This window comes from Phoca vitulina, unplaced genomic scaffold (assembly GCF_004348235.1).
Source record: "Phoca vitulina isolate PV1807 unplaced genomic scaffold, GSC_HSeal_1.0 scaffold66, whole genome shotgun sequence".
Taxonomy (NCBI): domain Eukaryota; kingdom Metazoa; phylum Chordata; class Mammalia; order Carnivora; family Phocidae; genus Phoca; species Phoca vitulina.
Genome location: NW_022589769.1, coordinates 5,146,452 through 5,165,016, shown reverse-complemented (window position 1 = coordinate 5,165,016; position 18,565 = coordinate 5,146,452). Strand labels below are relative to the sequence as shown.

Genomic DNA, 18,565 nt, shown 5'->3' with positions numbered 1-18,565 from the left:
GCTTGGAAATGCAGCTGCCTGACTGGCCTCTCCTGAATCTTCTTTAAACCTTGGGATCCTGGGGCTAAAAGCCCCTTTTTAAAAAAACAAACTAACAAACAAACCAAGAAAACACTTTAAGACAAAATGGAAATATTACATAAGCTTGGAAAAAGGAAGGAAGGAACTTTTAAAATGTAGTATTAAGGGTTTTGAACCAAATGTGGAAGTCCCCCTCCCTCCTGTTTCCCAGATTTAACCAGAGTTACAGTTCTCTTTATGTCTTTGGAGAAGTTTTATCCATAGTATATGAATATGTGTGAGCCTTTTAAAAATTTACATGTGTTTTTTTCCTCCATGTCTTACCTTTTTAACTTAATATATTAATGATTTTTCTAGTGTATCAATGTAGATCTACCTCTCTTTTATTTTTATTTATTTATTTTATTAGAATGAATTATAAAGCTATTTCAGTGAGATATGGAAATTCTAACCTCTTACACAATACCATAGCTACAAGTGAAATGCGCACCAAACTTGGCATAATTACAAGGAGAAATGGATCAGTTCACAGTTACAGCGGAGACTCAACCAAGATTCCCTGAAACTGACACGGATCAGTAGGCCAAAAGCAAGGAGTAACAAATGACACAGGAGACTTGAATTACACCATAAACAGGTTTGATTGAGGGGAGATACAAGGAGCTCCGTATTCAACATTTAGAGAATGTACATTCTCTACAAGCTCACACAGGACATTTAGAAAAATGGGCATATACTTGGCTATAAAGGAGATCTTGCCACTGTTAACTTTTTATAGTTGTAAGTTCTGAAACAGTTTTGTCTCTTGCCTGTGTTTCTTTCCTGAGTTAGTTCTACCCATTCCTGCTTCACGTCCGCCTATTTTATGACCATCTAGACTGAATTCCTCTCTGTTAGGTTTTCCTTCTTAACTGCAATTGCTTTGTAAGGACCCTTTTTGCTTTCTTTTAAATTCATGATGGACACGGACTATTGGGTATAATTTTCATCTGCTCATGGCAAGGTTTTTCAGGTGAGTTTTCATCATCTCTAGGGAGGTTGGGCTGCTCTTCTCTGTCATCCTTTTCCTTATGCTGTCTGTGCATAATGTTGAGCATGTTCCTCAGGACTAACGTGGTGCAGGAATCCTGTCGTTTCCCCACCTTGTTTTTCTCAATAATGCTTCATTAGTATCTGATACGGACAGTGTGCATCCATCATTTGCTGGGCCAGCTATCTGACTCTCCAGTTAGGAGGGAAGGATTTGTGTCTCTGGCTCACAGCTTGCCCCAGTAATGAAATCAGTGCTTTAGACATAGTCAGTACTCAATAAATATTTGTTGAATAAATTAGCACAGAGGAGCTCAAAAAACAAAACAAAGACAAAAAAGAAGACAGATCCCAAGGGCACCCGGGTGGCTCAGTCGTTAAGCATCTGCCTTCGGCTCGGGTCATGATCCCAGGGTCCTGGGATCGAGTCCCACATCGGGCTCCCTGCTCAGCAGGAAGCCTGTTCTCCCTCTCCCACTCCCCCTGCTTGTGTTCCCTCTCTCGCTGTGTCTCTCTCTCTCTGTGTCAAATAAATAAATAAAATCTTAAAAAAAAAAAGATCTGGAATTGAAGTGGTCATTTCAAATCCCATTCATTAAAGTTTTAATACATTATCTCCATACTGAATCCTGTGTGTTTGGGGTGGGGGAGTGGTGTGGGGAGACACACTTAAGACATTGAGCCCTTGCATTTTTACACACCGTTAGTGGAATATAAAGTACCTCTTCCCCTTATGGGCGGGGGGAGTGGGATTTGGCAAGATGCATTTGCCAGTTGATCTGGCCGTTCGGATTCTAATAATTCTCCCCGTAAGGGTGCTCGTGCAGTCTGCAAGGCCACAGGTATGGTAAGAATAACTATAAATAGCAGTTGGTTTGGGGCTAGTGTTCAAAGTTGGGTCCACACACATGATGACCCACTGAGATGGGACAGAAAAGCTACAACTATTTATATTTTTCATCTGAATAAAAGAAATGAAGCCTTACTAACATTTAATATTAGAATAACTCCATATCATCACTCAGTCAGCAGTGTTTGGTCACATGACCGCTTGGACACTGAATTCCCAAGGCATCCTGAGAGAATGGGGGCAGACAGAGGCTCCCACCTAAGTTACTGATTTGCTTTTAACACACAGCTGCTGTTTGCAGTTTCCACACGCGGGTTGAGTGTGTTTCCAGACCGTGCTCTCTTACCTCATGTTTGTAAATGCATGGACAGCCGCGGCTGTCTCAGACGTGACCCTCACTCTTGCAGGGATGCCCTGGCGGAAGGAGCAGACCGCGGACCTGCAGCGGGTGCTCTCGCGCGTGGACAGCGACATCCCGCTGGTGCTGGTCAGCGGCAACCACGACGTGGGCAACACCCCCACGCCCGAGACAGTGGCGGAGTTCCAGCGGACCTGGGGGGACGACTACTTCAGCTTCTGGGTCGGGGGCGTCCTGTTCCTCGTCCTCAACTCCCAGTTCTGGTACGATGCCTCCCGATGCCCCGCCCTGAAGCAGGCGCAGGACCAGTGGCTGCACCAGCAGCTGAGTATCGCGGGCCAGCGCAAGTGCCAGCACGCCATTGTCTTCCAGCACATTCCGCTGTTCCTCCACAGCATCGACGAGGACAACGACTACTTCAACCTCACCAAGTCTGTGCGGAAGGAGGTGGCCGAGAAGTTCATCAGAGCAGGTAGTGACCCGGGGCCCTAGGGGCTGGCGGGGAGGGCCGGCTAGAGAGGAGGCTTCCAGATCCTTCTTCCACCTCCTGCAGCCTGGCGAAGGGTGGAGAGGATGGGGCTTTGGCCAGAACTAGGTTCTGTCCCCACCTCCACCCCCCACTGACAGTGTGGCCTCGGACCAGCCCTTCCAGCCTCAGTGTACTCATCTGTAAAGTGGGAGTAGCAGAAGGAGCTCTGTCATAGGGTGGTCATTAGGATTAAAGGACAGGGGGCCTGTAAATCATTACAGTAGCCCCTGGCCTACAGGTAGTAAAGTTGTGGCGGCTGCTGAGGATGGGGGTCCTGCAGGGAGGCAGTCATTGGGGGCAGAGGGGGTCTGACTGTGGCTGTACTGACCGCAGGAGAAGGGATGATGCCAGAGGCATCTTTTCTCATATCTCTGTTGAGCAGGAACTTGCTCAACAGCAGGTGATCTTTAAGAGCCCAGCTTTCCGCCAGTGTTAGATGTAACCCTGGGAAGTCCTGGGACATGGCAGGTCCTGGAGCCTCCTCATCAGTTTTCCTAGGATGAGGACTGAATTCTCCTCCAGAACCAGGAGAGAGAAATGTATTTAGTCTGGTTTAACCCACTGTCACTTATCAGCTGATGACATATTTGACACACGTGTGCACACACACGTGCACACATGCACACACGGTGGTGTACTGGTCCGCACACCCTCCCTCTCCCCTCCTGGCAGCACCTGCAGTGTTGCTCTCATGAGAAATGGGTCATTCTAAGCCGCTTCCCTGCATGGCCTGTGACTTGGCAGGATTCTGGTTCTGACAACTGCTGTGTCTCTTGTTTTGGTTTTAATGCCTCCTTTCAGATCCTTCCAGAGTGTACTTCATCAAACGCTTCTAACATTTAAATACATCCATTTATTTGTTAGGAGGTAGGGAGAGGGAGGTGGTGGCCTGACCTGGTAGCAAGCATTCGTTTAAAAAAAAAAAAAAGTCTTGACACTCTTCATCTTTGAGCATTAAATGTGTTCGCATTTCCTTATGAAATGTACAATAGGCCCTTCTGTATTTTTGAGACATTTTACAAAAAGCTTGCATAATTGGAGACATTTTCCAACTGTTCCATGGAGATGAAGTTGGAAAACTTGTATTGAGGTCTTTGAAATTTCGTGCCATGCTTGAGTTGGTGCAGAAAACCATTTTGATGACAAGGAAATGAAGTGTCACGATAGCATCAGCACCACCATGGAGACTATTTTGTAACAGAGAATAATGCCAGAGAGAACATTTAATGGCAGTGAAAAGGTTCTTTTCATATCAAACGTTAAATGATGCAAATGCCATCCCCGTGACTGCTCTTTGTTCTCTGCTCCTGTCAGCCACATTCCTGAGTGGCATGTGGTTCTGGGTTTCCCATCGCTGGAGGACCACATGCAGCCCACACGCACCCCCAGATACGGAGACCTGTAGACCCTTAGAAAGAGAGAGCCCACAGCTGTAACAAGGCAGCCCCTCGGGGGACGCCTGCTGCCCACCCACCAGGAGCCTGGCGTTGTATTCAGGATGTGCCAGCCACCTCCGCTTCAGGCCTGCAGCTCTGCAGGCTCAGGAAGGATTTGTCAGCACACCCAGAGCTGGTCTGTGTCTTGGAGGTGGGCTCCGGTTGCCCCAGCTCACAGATGGATAGCTACCTGCAGGATGCCAGGTGATTGATTTACAGCGAGACTGAAACCCTCCCCCTCAGCCCCAGCAGCAGTCTCTTCCCGTGGGCCGGCAACACGGGAAGCCAAGTGATAAGCAGGAGCTTGCTTGCTCAGCATGAGCCAGAGCAGAGGAGCTAGTCGTCTTGTTCCGCGCTCAATGGCTTCAGGCTCTGGAACGCTGACAGAGCCATCTCCAGTAGGGCCTCCTTGCCCAGAATACTCTGGATATTCCTAGTGCCTTTAGCATCTCTCCAGACTGTCCACTTCTTGAGGCCACCATCTGGGTCATAGCAGCAGCTCCACAGCGCCCCTCCCTTCTGGGGTCCCCCCACCCCCAGGACGCGGCCAGCTCCCCACTCTTCCCCATGGGGTCTGCCTCTTCCATTTCACCTGGCCGGCTACTCAACTTTGGCACCTTCTGTATGAGGCGCCCCCACCCCTCCTGGGTTCTTCCTCAGCTTTCCTTGATCCCAGCAGACTTGTATGTGTTGACTCATCTCAGTCGCCCAGTAGACCTGGCTCCTTGAGTGTGGGGATGCAGCTGTGGTCGTCTCTGCATTCAGGACACCTGGCTCCAGTCTTAGCTCATAATCAGCACTTCATTAGTATCTGTGGAGTGAGTGAAGAACCGACATGGCCCGTTTATTTGTTTAGCACCCACCGTATGCCGGGCACAGAGCAGCCCAGGTCCGTGCTCTCACGGAGCTCCCAGGCCAGGCTTTTCCAAGGTGCGTTCCAAGTGCCGAGCACACGTCCCACAGCGTCCGAGCCCCTCGTTCTGGGGTAAAGCCACTTGTGTGCCTCTGCCGTGATCCACTTGCTGGCTTCCCAGGGCCACACAGCAGCCCATTTCTCTCTCCCCACTATACCCGCCACGCACCTTCATGTATGAGAAGGCATCCTCTTGGCCCTTGGCCTCAGGATCTTCACCTAAACCAGCTTAACCAGGCAAAAGCAGAGAGATGGGTGCCCTTCCTGCTGTCACCTGTCAGTTTTAGTGGCTTATCAAACCAGGCCCTTTGCCCTATGGCCTTTCAGACCCACAACAAACCAGGGGCAGTATTGGGACGAGATCAGAGGCCAGATGTGGACCAGCTCGGTGGCGGGCTGAGTGACCTGCTTGGTTTGGCAGCACGGGTAGGTAGGCTCTCATGGGGAATGCATGCACCCATGACTCAGTAATGCAGAAGATTGCTCAGGTTACAGAATGTAATTCTTGGACTCATTTGGGAAAGCCAAAAGTTCAAGTGACATTTTGTAAAATTCATTAATAAAGGACCATGATAAAATTGGGGGTAATGGTGCTGTTTAATGTTGCCCCCAGCTTTTCCCCCAGAGCAGTATTATTCCCTAGTACTGTTGCAGTCTCATTTATCTCCTTGTGTTAAAATGCCAGCACTCAAAAATACGTCAAAAGCTCATCAGAATATCAGGGTAGCTTTTAATTATGATAATTGTGTTGTTATAAAATATCCTTTTAAAGAGCACATCCCTCCTCAAACCACCATGGAGGTAAAACCCAGCTTCCTTCCAGCAAGCTTAATGAATAATTCTGAATCATTGTGTGGGATGAATAAATGATTTAATAACAAGCATCAACAATCATCTCTCATTGTTGCATTAGTTTTTCAAATGGGATGAGGTAAATGAGGAGGAGGGGTGTTACCGTACAAATGGGCCACTGTGTGCATGGGGACGCATTCTATGAATCGAAGCCTGCGAGCTTCCCTGGTCAGGTTTCCCTAGAAACGGATGCATTCTGTTTCCACTTTTGAAGCTCAGTGAAAAACCTTCTTTGTGTGCTACAAAGGCGTCGTCAATAGCCGGTGCACATAAACAGTTATCAGGGCGGGACAGGTGCGCAGATGCTCAGCCGTACCCCTTATTGTCGGTCTTCCTCTGCTCTGCCCAAGGATAATCAATTTCATCACATCCACAGGAGGTAGAAATTGGTTTTCCCCTTAATTCACCTGATAGCTAGTTGAGTTGCAAAGACAGATAGTAGATAATGAAATCATGGCTAGACCCGGCCATTGTCTCTGTCCCTCATGCCTTTTTCAGCAAAAGGTTAATATGTGGCCCAATTAATAAGGATTCCAATTTAAAAACTCAATCTTAAAAAACAAAAGTCTGGCTCTTTAACTGACCCCATCTCCCTTGATGTCTCGATACGTTTTCCTTTTCTACTCTCAACATAGAGATGAGAACTGTGTAGCCAGGAGCCCAGAGCGAATCTGGCAATTACGGAAACTTCCAATAAGTTGATCTTTCCTGCAAAAGTTAATGAGTAATTTCACAGAAATAGTTTCATCTCCAGTATTTATGCTTAAAAAAAAAAAAAAAAACTGGAGAGAAAAAGATCTTAGCCCATGGTTACAGTTTCAGAATTTCAAAGTTTCAAAGAACAAAAAGGTCAGGTTTCCAGGATCCACTTTATAGGAAAAAATAAAACATCAGATCCTACTCTAATGTCTTACTGAGTTGTACTGAAATTATTTGTTTATATCCTGATTCCTCCAGCTCTGTTCGCCTCTGTAAGCCTAGCCCCTCGCCGAGACTGTCGTGTAGGGCCCCGTCGATAAGTAAGTATTGGTTAAGTGGAATGGAATGAAATTTGATTCACATACTTATCAGCAGAATCGTAGGTAATGTCCATATTACCTATGGATTGGTGTTTGCCAACTGACTTTTGGATGGGAAATGTATCACCTAGAGTGGCGGTCAGTAAACGTTTTCTGCAAAGGGTCACACGGTAAACACTCTGGGCTGTGGTCTCTGTAGCGACCCAGTGCGGAGCTCTGCTTTTGTAGTGTGGAAGCACTTACGGACATATGTAAGCAAACGGGCATGGCTGTGTTCCCGCAAAACTCTATTTACAAAAGCAGGCCTGCAGACCGTATCTTTCCTGCCCTTGGCTTAGAGAAATCGTCATGTTACCATGCGGCGCCCACGCCCTCCCCTGAAGCCGTGTCCACGCTGTGCATGTGTCTAGCTCCAGCGTGCTTCTGGTGACCCCACTGTGGCAGCTGCCTGACTCACTGGAGGGTCTGCCCAGAGCAAGCCTCGGGGTCCTCAGTGGAGGGCACGCCTGGGTGAGGCCCGTTCTGTTGGAGGCCCGTGACATGAAGTGGGGGTACGGGGTGGGAGATGACATGGGGCATTTAAAATCTAGTACTTCAACATGTGTTAGAAAAAATATAACTAGCTCTTCAAGTTAAAGAAAAATATTCAGTAAGTGATAGTACAGGTAGCCTGTGGGTAAGGCAGAACTTGTGGTGCAGGGGTGACTTGCGGTGCAGGGGTGACGTGCGGATGGGCGGGAGGGATGAGGCCCTATCACATCACAGGGCAGCAGGCAAGCTTGGGCTTCAGACAGACCTGGATTCAAATCCTTTGTTGCCACTCCCCCAGCCATGTGGCCTCACATAAGCTGCTGAACATCTTTCTGCCTTAGTTTTCTCACTTGTTAAATGAGGCTTCTGGTCCCAACCTCACAGGGTTAGTGTGAGAAGCAGATAAAGTGAGGCGGGGACAGGGTATGTGCTCCATGCAGGGTTGTTGGTTGTTACATGACCCAGTTGTTAGATCGCGAGCCCACAGCAGGCAAATCTGCTTTATGCAGGTCTGGCTTTATCCTCCCCGAAGCACTTCTCACCCTGGGGCGCCAGCAGGAGGGGCAGGGTCTTCTCGCAGGGGGGTGCTCGAGAATCTCCAAGCAAGAAGAGGCATGTTTGCTAACGAGACTTTGTAAGTTGAGGAAAAAAAGGATTAGCAACTCTTTTCATAATACAAACTGCAGGAAGTGAAGCTAGACAGAACGTCTCTTAGCTCCTGGGATGTGCAGGAAGACAGACTGTGTCTCAAGGAGTCTGAGATTTTTCAGGGCGGATGAGGAATACATGTTATTTTTAGTTTTATGAAAAGGGGGTACTAGTTTAAAAGGGGGGAAGTGCTCCACTCTATGGAAAATTCCTGTGGAATTTGGTGATAGAATTCAACTCCTCATTACTTTTCTAAAGCACATAGCACACCAGTTAATGTATTGGTAAACACACCTGTGAGGGCATAATTTCATACTCAGGTTTTCTGAATCTAGCCAATGTGTCCACAAGACCGTGGCGGTCATCTTTTGATGCCCTCTCTTTAAAGATTTTATTTATTTATTGAGAGAGAGAGAGAGAGAGCACCCACGAGCACGGGGAGAGGCAGAGGGAGAGAGAAAAGAGAGAGAATCCCGTGCAGACTCTGTGCTGAGCGTGGAGCACGACTCGGGGCTCGATCTCATGACTGTTAGATCACGACCTGAGCTGAAATCAGGAGTCAGATACTCAATGACTGAGCCCCCCAGAGACCCCCACGATGCCCTCTGTTTAAAATGCATTTTAAAAAACTATCTTAGTGGTTGTTTTTTTAACCAATTCTCAAGCAAGACCTCATAAACTATCCTTTTTGAAGCATCCGTGGACTCCAGAGTTTCTGGGAGCCTATCTGCTTGAGGAATTTTATCCTCTTAAATTTAGATTTGGTCCCGAGTTCATGTTCCCAGGTTGGGTCTGTTTTCCATTTTGACCAATCCACCGTAAGACATCCTGCTCTAGTCATTTGATGTCTGTGCCTCATTCCCTGCAAACCCAGATAAAGGACCAACTGCCGAAGCTGCATCTGGCAGAAAGTGATGGGTTACATTTCTCGCTTCGGAGGTATCCTTAACAGTTGGGCTCATTAACGTCGAAATCAAGTCCTGCTTGTAAATATTTATAAACCGAGAATCTGGTGCGTGTCAGTGTTGTGCTGCCGGTTCCCATAGTTAAGTCCACATTTATTCTTTCAACACGTAGTGCGGGCCTGGGCGAGGCACTGAGGGTAGGAAGAAGTGGAGCAGACAGAGGTCCCCCCTCTGGTATCGTAGCTACCTTGCTCGAACTGGAAATGACCAGCCTTGTTGAAAACTCCCATTGCGACATTTCAGAAAGGAGGCTCAGCAACAGGAAACCGTAATGACTGTTTGAGTGTACGGAATCAAAATATTATAGCCTCTCTTTTTAGGTCATGTCTTAAAAATAGCAATTAGTGTCACTTTCAAATGAGCATTGGGATTCCTTTGTAAAATTGAAATATCCCTTGCTTAGCTAAACACTCTTACTTACTTCCAGTAGTAGTTCAAGTATTTTTAGTACTGGACTTGCTTGCATTTAAGAGACATCTGCCCCCACTATGGCCAATGATATAAGTGAGAACGTAGAATACTGTCATTTAAGCCGGAAGTTGCTTTAGTTTTGTAGTTGTTTTTTGGGTTTTTTTTGTTTTTTTTTAATTTGACTTAACAAAAATGTTTGCGTATGGATGATTCATTTGGAAGTGAAAGAATGGCACCCCTTTGACAAGCCTCCTAGTGCAGGCATGGCGCTCCGTGCCCCTCGTCACAACGCCGAGGAGCCTATGACCCTGTGTGCAACGCAGGTGAGGAGCCCAGCACACAGACGCTTTCTGGCTCTGAGTCCATTCTAAATTTAACTTACAGACACATAAGAGGAAAGGAAAGAGCTTCTCGCAGCTGCTTCTTTTCCACAGGGCACTATTCTGTGCACCAGTGGGCGGCCAGGTGAGGAGCTCCCTGCAGTAACATTGCCCAGGTGGAAGGGGTCACGTCCAAGGGCAGGTGCGATGCCGCCTTGCCCACAAGGCTCCAACGGGGCCACCCTGCCTGGGTGGGGCCTCATGGTCTGCGCCTGTGTCTCCCTCGGGGCTGTAGCCTCCCTCCCTCCCAGAAGCCACGTCACAGGCACCAAAAAGAGCAGCTTTTCTCCTGAGAAAGGGAAAAGATGAACAAGGTTTTTGAGAAACGACTCATGTTCAGTTTTACTATTGCTCTTGGTCTGCCCGCGGCCATGCTCTTTGTCAGCACAGCCTCTGCACAAGCAACCCCCAACGAGCTGCCTGGAGTCACTTGTTGAGGTCACAGGGCTCGGAAGCAGGCATCAGGCGTGGTAGTATCTCCGGTTTTCATGGGGGATCGGGTAAGATAAGCCAGTACAGTGACACAGGGTCTGGTTCCTGGGGAGGGCTCAGTAAGAACAGTGCTATTAGTGGTACCCGTCTTCCTGCCACTGTCGGGAGGATACCATATTTTATCCTAAAAATATGGTGACTTAACGTTAGAGAAATGGATCTATGAAGGAACATATTTTCTCCTTTCTGCAAGTTCACGCCTCTGACCCACGGCTAGGTGCTGGAGTATTGCCAGAGTTGGGACCCTCGTCTTTCTGACCATGTTGTTTCTGCTACTCCTGTGCCCACCACGCTGGGATCCCATGTCCCTGAGTCAGTCCCACGATATGCCACCAGTGGGTGCTGGAACCCACAGGGTCGCCGACTTCCTCCAGTATCAGTTTTACTTCCCTAGCCATTTAAAACACAATTAACATTACACTCATGTAATAACAATGACCACCTATTAAATATTATAGTACAGTACTATTAGACTAATAAACAGGACAGATACTGTTGCTCTGATTTTTAGACAAGGAAGAGAGACGCACAGCTGGGAAGTGGCCGAGCCGGGCTCCCGTTCTAGGGCTCTGACCTCTTAGACACGCTGCTGTCTGGGTAATGAGTAGAATGCACCTCTGGCGCGCGTGTGACCTGACGGCAAGATGCAGGCTGCCAGGCCAGCTAGGGTGGGGGTAGGTCCCACCTGCTTATCCACCCCGTCCACCCTGCACCTGCCCTTCTGCAGGGGCCGCCTCAGCAAGGAGCTGGTCCACCTTGCCAAGGAGGCTTAGAGCCACCGCGTCTGAGGGGTCTGTGGAGTGAGGCTGCAGGGAGCACACCCAGGGTGAGGGAGGCCCCTCTGGCCTCAGCACGCAGCAGCCTTTCTTTCAAAGTGAGCTCCTCAACTCGTCCTTTGATCTTGAGTGTGTAAATCACACCTTCTGCAGACAGATGCTGTTGGAAAGCAGGGAGGGATCTGTCCACCCCTGTAGACTCAAGTCCAGGGCGGCTCTTAGCCAAGGATAATGGGCACCAGAAAAAGCTTACTTAAAACATGGGGACTGTAGCTCTTAGCCAAGAGCGATGAAATAAAAATAAAGGTTGGCTTGGGGCACCTGGGTGGCTCAGTCGGTTGGGCATCCGAATCTCAATTTCAGCTCAGGGTCGTGGGATTGAGCCCACGCTGGGTGTGGAGCCTGCTTAGGATTCTGTCCCTCTGCCCCTTTCCCTTACAGAGTGCAGGCGTGCTCGAGCACGTGCTCTCGCTCTCTCTTTCTAAAATAAATAAATCTTTAAAAAAAAAAAGGTTGGTTTGAGACATTACCTTGCAAAAAGAGACAAATCATGGCAATCCATTTACATCAACTTGTATTTGATAAAACGTTGGTTGTTACTGCAAACGTGCCCCAACTCTTAGAATGAATAAAGAATGAATCAAGCGTTAACTTGGTTTCCTTGGTCTAAACAGTCTAAAGTAATTGTTCGACAATTTGCATTTGACAGCAGCATCACCGAGGGCCATTTTTGCACGAAAGAAAAATAATTGGAGGTATCATCAGTTTTCCTAAGGGTCTCTTTTTGAATCCATCAGTAATTTGATTATTGCCCTTTTCGGGAACTCTCCTGTGTATTCATCTGTGTGTTTCTTCTGCCAGAGCCTTCCATGTTGATGACTTTCCCTTCTCCCAATTCTGGCCATTCTCCAAGTGTCTTTTCATTGGCTTTCTGAAATCCCATGTCTTTAGCATGATTTGTGATTCAACACAAAGGTGCCTCTGCTGGGTTGTACAAGGTGGGCTTTGTTTTGTTTTGTTTTTCTTTCATAGGGGGCTTCATTTATTTTTTTATTTTTATTTTTTTTAAGATTTTGTTTATTTGACAGAGAGAGACACAGTGAGAGAGGGAACACAAGCAGGGAGAGTGGGAGGGGGAGAAGCAGGCTTCCCGCGGAGCAGGGAGCCCGATGTGGGGCTCTATCCCAGGACCCTGGGATCATGACCTGAGCTGAAGGCAGATGCTTAATGACTGAGCCACCCAGGCGCCCTGGGGGGCTTCATTTATAAACAGTCTCTTCATTAACATTTTCTTGTTATTAAGGAGTTCCTTCTTTTCATACAGCTGAGATCTTATCCTATGAGCATTTTAGAAGCAGAAGATGATGTCTTACAGAGCATTATCATGTGTCGTTAAAAACGTTCCCCAGACCACCAATATTTTATACTACACATAGACATACCATGTTCATTGAACTCTTTTGCCCTTATTGGACACTTAAGTCTTTTCACTTTTTCTCTGTGTTAACAACTACTGTCTCGAACTTCTTTGTGCACAAACAGGTCCAAATCTTAAACTAAAAATGCTTTCCCATTTTTTATTTATGAAACCTGTGCCTAAAATTGGTCTTGCTAAAGCCAGATGTGACCTCCAGTCATATTTTGCTGAAGAGATTCAGCGTTCTGATTGGAAGACTTACTGGAACTCTTGACACTGGGGTCGGGTGCTTTGTCTATTGTCACATTCATCTTTACATGTTGAACCCTTAGAGCACACATTCTCTGCATTTGGAAACTACAGGAACACTGAATTGTAAGCATTGGTCCTACCCTCAAGAAGCTCAGTCTAGGGGGAAAAGTCAGGGAAGGAACCAGAGAATTACAGTCAATGTAGATGTCTTAGAGGGGACTTCATGATGCATGAGACATTTGTTTCTAATATTTAAATTCCTCTCTCCAGAAATCACATTTGAAGCCATGCAAATACTTGCCTTGCTACCTAGTTGATAGGGGCATGGTTTCCCATAAGAATGTGAGAATTGTGGCATACCTGTTGGATGGATAGCCAACATATCAGGGACATTTCTTCCCTTCTTCCTGTATCCTTTTTTTTTTTATCCTTCTTTTCATTCATAACCGCCTTTACTTGATGGCTGCGTCTTTATGAAATCACTCCAAACGTTTGTTTTGATGGGGGCACCCATTCAACCCAGTAGGTGTTGGGGGTTGCCTACTCTGTGCCAAGCCCCTATATCATGACAGAGACAGCTTTCAAGGGAAAGAAGTCTTCTCTGTATGAATCACCCGTCAGTACATAGAAGCACTGTGATCACTGTCCCCATTTCCTGTCTTCCGATCAACAGCTCTCTTAACCTTGTCAAGGTCGCTGATCCTCTGGCCAAAGGTACCCATCCTTAAAGCTAAAGCCAGGTGCCTCTGGTATAGCAGGTGGAGATCAAAGGGGACATGGGCTATAATTGTATAAAAATTATATAATTACAATTTTTTCATTCTTAAAAACTGTGAAAGCAGATCTTACAAGATGTTATCTGTGGGTGGTGGGAATATAAATGTTATTTTTTGTATTCATCTGAATCTTCTAAGTTTTTCCAAAAAAAAATGAAAAAATAATAAAAAAGAATCCCTACAATGACATCTAGGTTGGGGTTGGCAGACAGTTTCTGTAAATGGCCGGATAGCACATATTATTTGGCTTTATGGGCCAAGAGGCAAAATTAAGGGTATTACATAGGTGCTTATATAAACCTACCTGGAGGCATTTAAAAAGCTAAGAAGCATTCTTCATCCATACATCTTACAGGAAAACAGTGGACTGTAGTTTCCCAGCCCATGGTCCAGGTACTTAAGATCAGTCACCACTGACACTTATATTTAAGGATAATAGTTACAGAGCCATCAGTTTGTTTCAAAAAATTATGCCATGTAGCATTTTCCACATTTAATCTTCAATGTGCAAAGCTTGAAATCTAAGGGAGGAGAAGATTGCCCTTCTTTGTTTTTGATTGACCACGTTTTGGGTCTTGTAATGACACACTCTGCCTCCAATGTGTGTTGTCTGTTTCTCACCTCTAAATTGCCTCTGAGTTGTCATACAGATGTGGCCTGAGGCGACCGAGCCCCCTTGCCCCTCTTCTGTGTCGCCGCACTGCCTTGGGTCCATGCCTCGGTCCCATTGAATGTGTGATGCTTGGGAAAGCAATTTCACTTATTTTATTTTATTTATTTATTTGACAGAGAGACAGTGAGAGAGGGAACACAAGCAGGGGGAGTGGGAAAGGGAGAAGCAGGCTTCCCGCTGAGCAGGGAGCCCAATGCGAGGCTCGATCCCAGGACCCTGGGATCATGACCTGAGCTGAAGGCAGACGCTTAACCGACTGAGCCATCCAGGCACCCCGAAAGCGATTTCACAAGCCCGAGAAGGGATGTCAAGAAAGTCACTGACAAAATAGTGCTCTCATGGAGTTCCACCCTATCCAGGAACCGTACTGGGACCTGCTGGAGAGCAAGTGAAGTCCATTCTTTTGTAAGAGCTTCCAAAAGCCAATTTATGTAGTGTTTAAAAGTGGATTATCAGTCACCCCAAAAGGAGAGTTACTGTTGTAAAAAGTGTAGGGTAGTATTAGTCCCTGTTGACTATACCAGGAAACTCTAGCCAACTCGCCCAGCACAGAGAATAAGGAGGTTTATCATCTCATCTCATAGAAGGCTAGCCTGGTTCAGGCTCTCAGCCAGGCCAACTCCAGGATCTGGATCTTGCTGTGAATCTGCTCGCTGCCCCCACACCCGCCACTCCACGTGGCCCTTTCCTCAGACTGGACCTTCTCAGATGGCTGCCATAGTCCTGGATTTGATGCTCAGAATTGACAGGGGGCTTTTTAAAAGAAATAAAACTTTCCCAGGATCCCAGCAGCTATCCTACCACAGTTCCATACCCAGACCTGTTCCCAGCTGGTGGCCTTACGAGGAAAATTGCCACAGCTGCCTCGATCCTGGCTCTGGGGATAAAGCCCATGACTTTCCAGAGCAGGACATTTCCCAGAACAAAATCGGGATTTTTTTTCAGCAAAAACAAAAAGGAAGAGCATGGGTATTAGAAGGCAGTCAGCATTGTCTGCCGCGGCCAGGAGGAAGAACCCCACATTCACGCCTTATTTCAGAAACAGTGTCGAAAAGCACTGTGTTCCCATTGTACACTGAGCCTGTGCTGGGGGGTTACACACATCACCTCTGAAACTCACAGCAACTCCATGAGGGATCTATTATCATTCCTTCTTTAAAATCGAGGAAACGGATGTTCGGGGAGGTGGAGTAGAGTGTCTTGTGGCATTTGAGTAACAGATAGGATTCAGAGTCAGTGCTCATTTCTCTGTCTCTGTCTTCCACCCTCTTGTTAGTAACAACCAGGCCTTCATTAACAAGGAGCGTGGTAGTTCTTTTGCAGTATCAGAAAACACTGGAACTCTGCTTTTCCTTTGACAAAACGGGGAGATCGGAGTTTCTCCCCCACAGCACCTACTAACATAGAGCTTATGAGTTGCCTCAAGTTTCATATATTCATTCACTATCCATCTGTCCATCTGCCCGTCCATCCGTCTGTCCATCCGTCTGCCAACGGTCATTTATAGAGTAGCAGGTCTGTTCTCGTCATTCTGAGGATGGATATCCAGTTAAATAGATTTGCTCTCTGCCCTCACAGACCAGCAGGAGACACCAAGGTGGGAAGCAGGCAGCCCCAGGACAAAAGTAGAGGAATGTGCAAGAATCAGGAGGAAGGAGGCCCAGCTTGGTTCAGCTGGGCCAGGGATGATCTCCTCCAAGAGAGGAGCAGGCCGTGTCTTGAAGGGTGAAGGAGAGTGTGCCAGGCAGATGTGGGCAGGAAGGGAGCATTCAAGACACAGGGCAGAGCGTGAGCCCGGCGTGTGCCAGAGCCGGCCTTGAAACCACTCGTGGGTAGAGCAGGACTCTGGTGGTTAGATGGCAGGGAAGAGGAGCCAGATCCAGGACCCTCAGGTGTTAAAGAAGCATGTAAAGGTTTCTCGTCAATCAAGTTTTGCATTTTAGAAAGAACAACCTTGCTCAGTCTACCCAGGATGCATTTTCTCTTTCCCTTCAGGTTTTGTTCAGGATGTCAGTGTGACAGGCTGAAAACACTCCTTTCCAGCCCCTCTTACACCTGGTGTGGCTACTGGTCCCAGTCCTGGGATTTAGCAAGTGGGGCAGCTGCAAAGCTTTTTGTTGGCCCTTTCCTCTTGTTCCTGCTTGGAACTTGGACACAGTGCCTGGAAGCCCTGCAGCCGTCTTGGAATCCTGAGGACAAAGCCACAAACTGAGGATGGCAGAGCAGAAAAACAGAAGGAACCAGCATTCTTAGTGAAATCCTTGATCAAAACTGTACCCACCCTGTCCACCTGCCTCCTTTCTTTATATGGGGTAGATAAATACAAATGCACCTTTTACTTGTTCGAGCCACTGACAGCTGACTGTTGTCCTGATACATCTAGGGGCAGAAAAGAGGGCAGCTGGGAAGGCAGGAAGGTAAGGAGGGTGGGCAGTCACAAAGACTGTCCTGAGGGCAGAGAGCTGAAAAGGCTATGAGCAGGCTCTAGCAGAAAAGCAGCGGGACGAACGGCCTGCATCCCTGGAGCGGGTGACTGGTGCGCTGGCCCAGGGAAGCCCACAGGAGGAGGAGGCACTGGGGGCGAAAGAGTTGAGTGAGTCAGGAACGGAGGGCCTTGAAGCAGTCCAGGAGCTCTGGGAAGTGGAGTTGTCACGGGCGGTATGGCTCAGGTTAGGTGGAGGCAGTGGTCATCCCGCGGGAAGACAAGGGCGTGGACAGAGCCAGGGCCGACCACCGTCTTAAGGGGTGGACTGGAAAAGCGCACTGTTTGGCACGTGCCATACTGCAGTCTTGCCATCTTTCTTTCTCCAGTTCCTGAGATGGAAGCTGACTTTTCTAAGGTCCTCACGTTTCAGTGGCGACAGCTCCCCTCCCAGACCTCCCTGGCTCGAGTCCAAGCTAGAGCACTCTTTCCCCAGCACATTTCATCTTCGACACCCTGCAAAACGTCTCCCTTCCGCGGCTTGCTGCCACCTCTGTCTACCTCCCTCGAGTATTTTTGGACAGATTTCCAGTTTGATACATGAACATGCCGTCAGTCAAAACAATCTTTTTAATGAGCCTCTTGTCCTGACAGCTGTGTTTAAGATAGGGCATGGAAGCCGGGTAATGGAAATCTAGAAAATTGTCCATTCTGGATTGAAACCTTAATGTGTGCCCCGCTCTGCATCTCACACACAAGCCCACCATCTTCTTTTAAAAATAAAGAGGAAATTATGAATAGTGAAAAAGATGTAATTTGTGCAAATGAAAAAAAGATCTTCTGATCAGATACTTAGAGAAGGCTCAGAGGAAGGTCTAATTACTGAGCGGCATCCGAGTACGTCACATGCAGCTTCCTGCCACGCAACCTTGGGCATGGCTCTGAGTGTCCCTTGGTCTTCGAAGTAACCCTGGGGGTGGTCGATATTAGTCCTGCCTTCCACCCGGGGAAACTGAGGCTCAGGGAGTTTGATGGACATGCTACCCGCACAGAGACTGAGGTTCAAGCTTGCATTCCCCTGACCCCTGGCCCAGACTGCCACTGCTTTTTTGGCAACCAAATATTAGTATGAATAAAACACAGCCCTCCTCTTGCATTCCACACACGTTTTGAATCTCTGCGTCATCAGGAAGGGGAAAAATTAAATTACAAAGTTGAGCATAGCTTCCCCTGTAGATAAATAAGAAGTGAGTCTGAATTTTGTAGGAGCATAATTAATTCTTGAGTCCAAGTCGGGGAGTGGGGCTCCACTGCAGCCATACCCCCTGGGCTTTGGCTGTGCGGGCAGCCAGGCACCTGCAGGCCTCGGAGAGGAATGATTTCCCAGCAGCGCCGCTCTGTTCCCTGGATTGTCCAAGCTCAGGTGGTCCCAAAGGCAGGGGAGGCTCGTGTCCTATAAAAGTAAGTGGGTCCGGAGGATGGAAGTGTAAACATGTTCTAAACAGGACCTGGGCCCCTCTCGACTCCGCTGGGTGTTGGTGTGATGACTCCAACCAGCCGCTCTCTCCCCATCTGCTCTTCTTTGGGGCTTTTGTGGCAGAACCACTTACAACTTGATCAAGCTGAAAATGCACAGCCCTTGGTGCTCCCTGGGCCGCTTCTGTGCCATCGAGAATTACAGTTCCATCCCCCTCTCTCACCTTCTTGTAGTTTCAATTAAGAGGAGCCTTGAACCAGGAACAATATAATTTTTGTGGATTATTATGGAGTTGAGGCAAGAAAGGTGTAATTTCTTGAGGGGAGGAAATTTTTTTT

General features: G+C 47.6%; 1 protein-coding gene across 2 annotated transcripts in view; it reads left to right on the top strand.

Moving 5' to 3' along the window:
* The window catches only part of CPPED1 (calcineurin like phosphoesterase domain containing 1), a 101,252-nt gene that overhangs the window by 65,173 nt on the left and 17,514 nt on the right, over positions 1-18,565 (top strand). For both annotated transcript variants that reach the window (XM_032392170.1, XM_032392171.1), the window contains exon 3: positions 2,308-2,730. In XM_032392170.1, the coding sequence (XP_032248061.1) occupies positions 2,308-2,730 (423 nt within the window). The remainder of the gene's footprint in view (positions 1-2,307; positions 2,731-18,565) is intronic.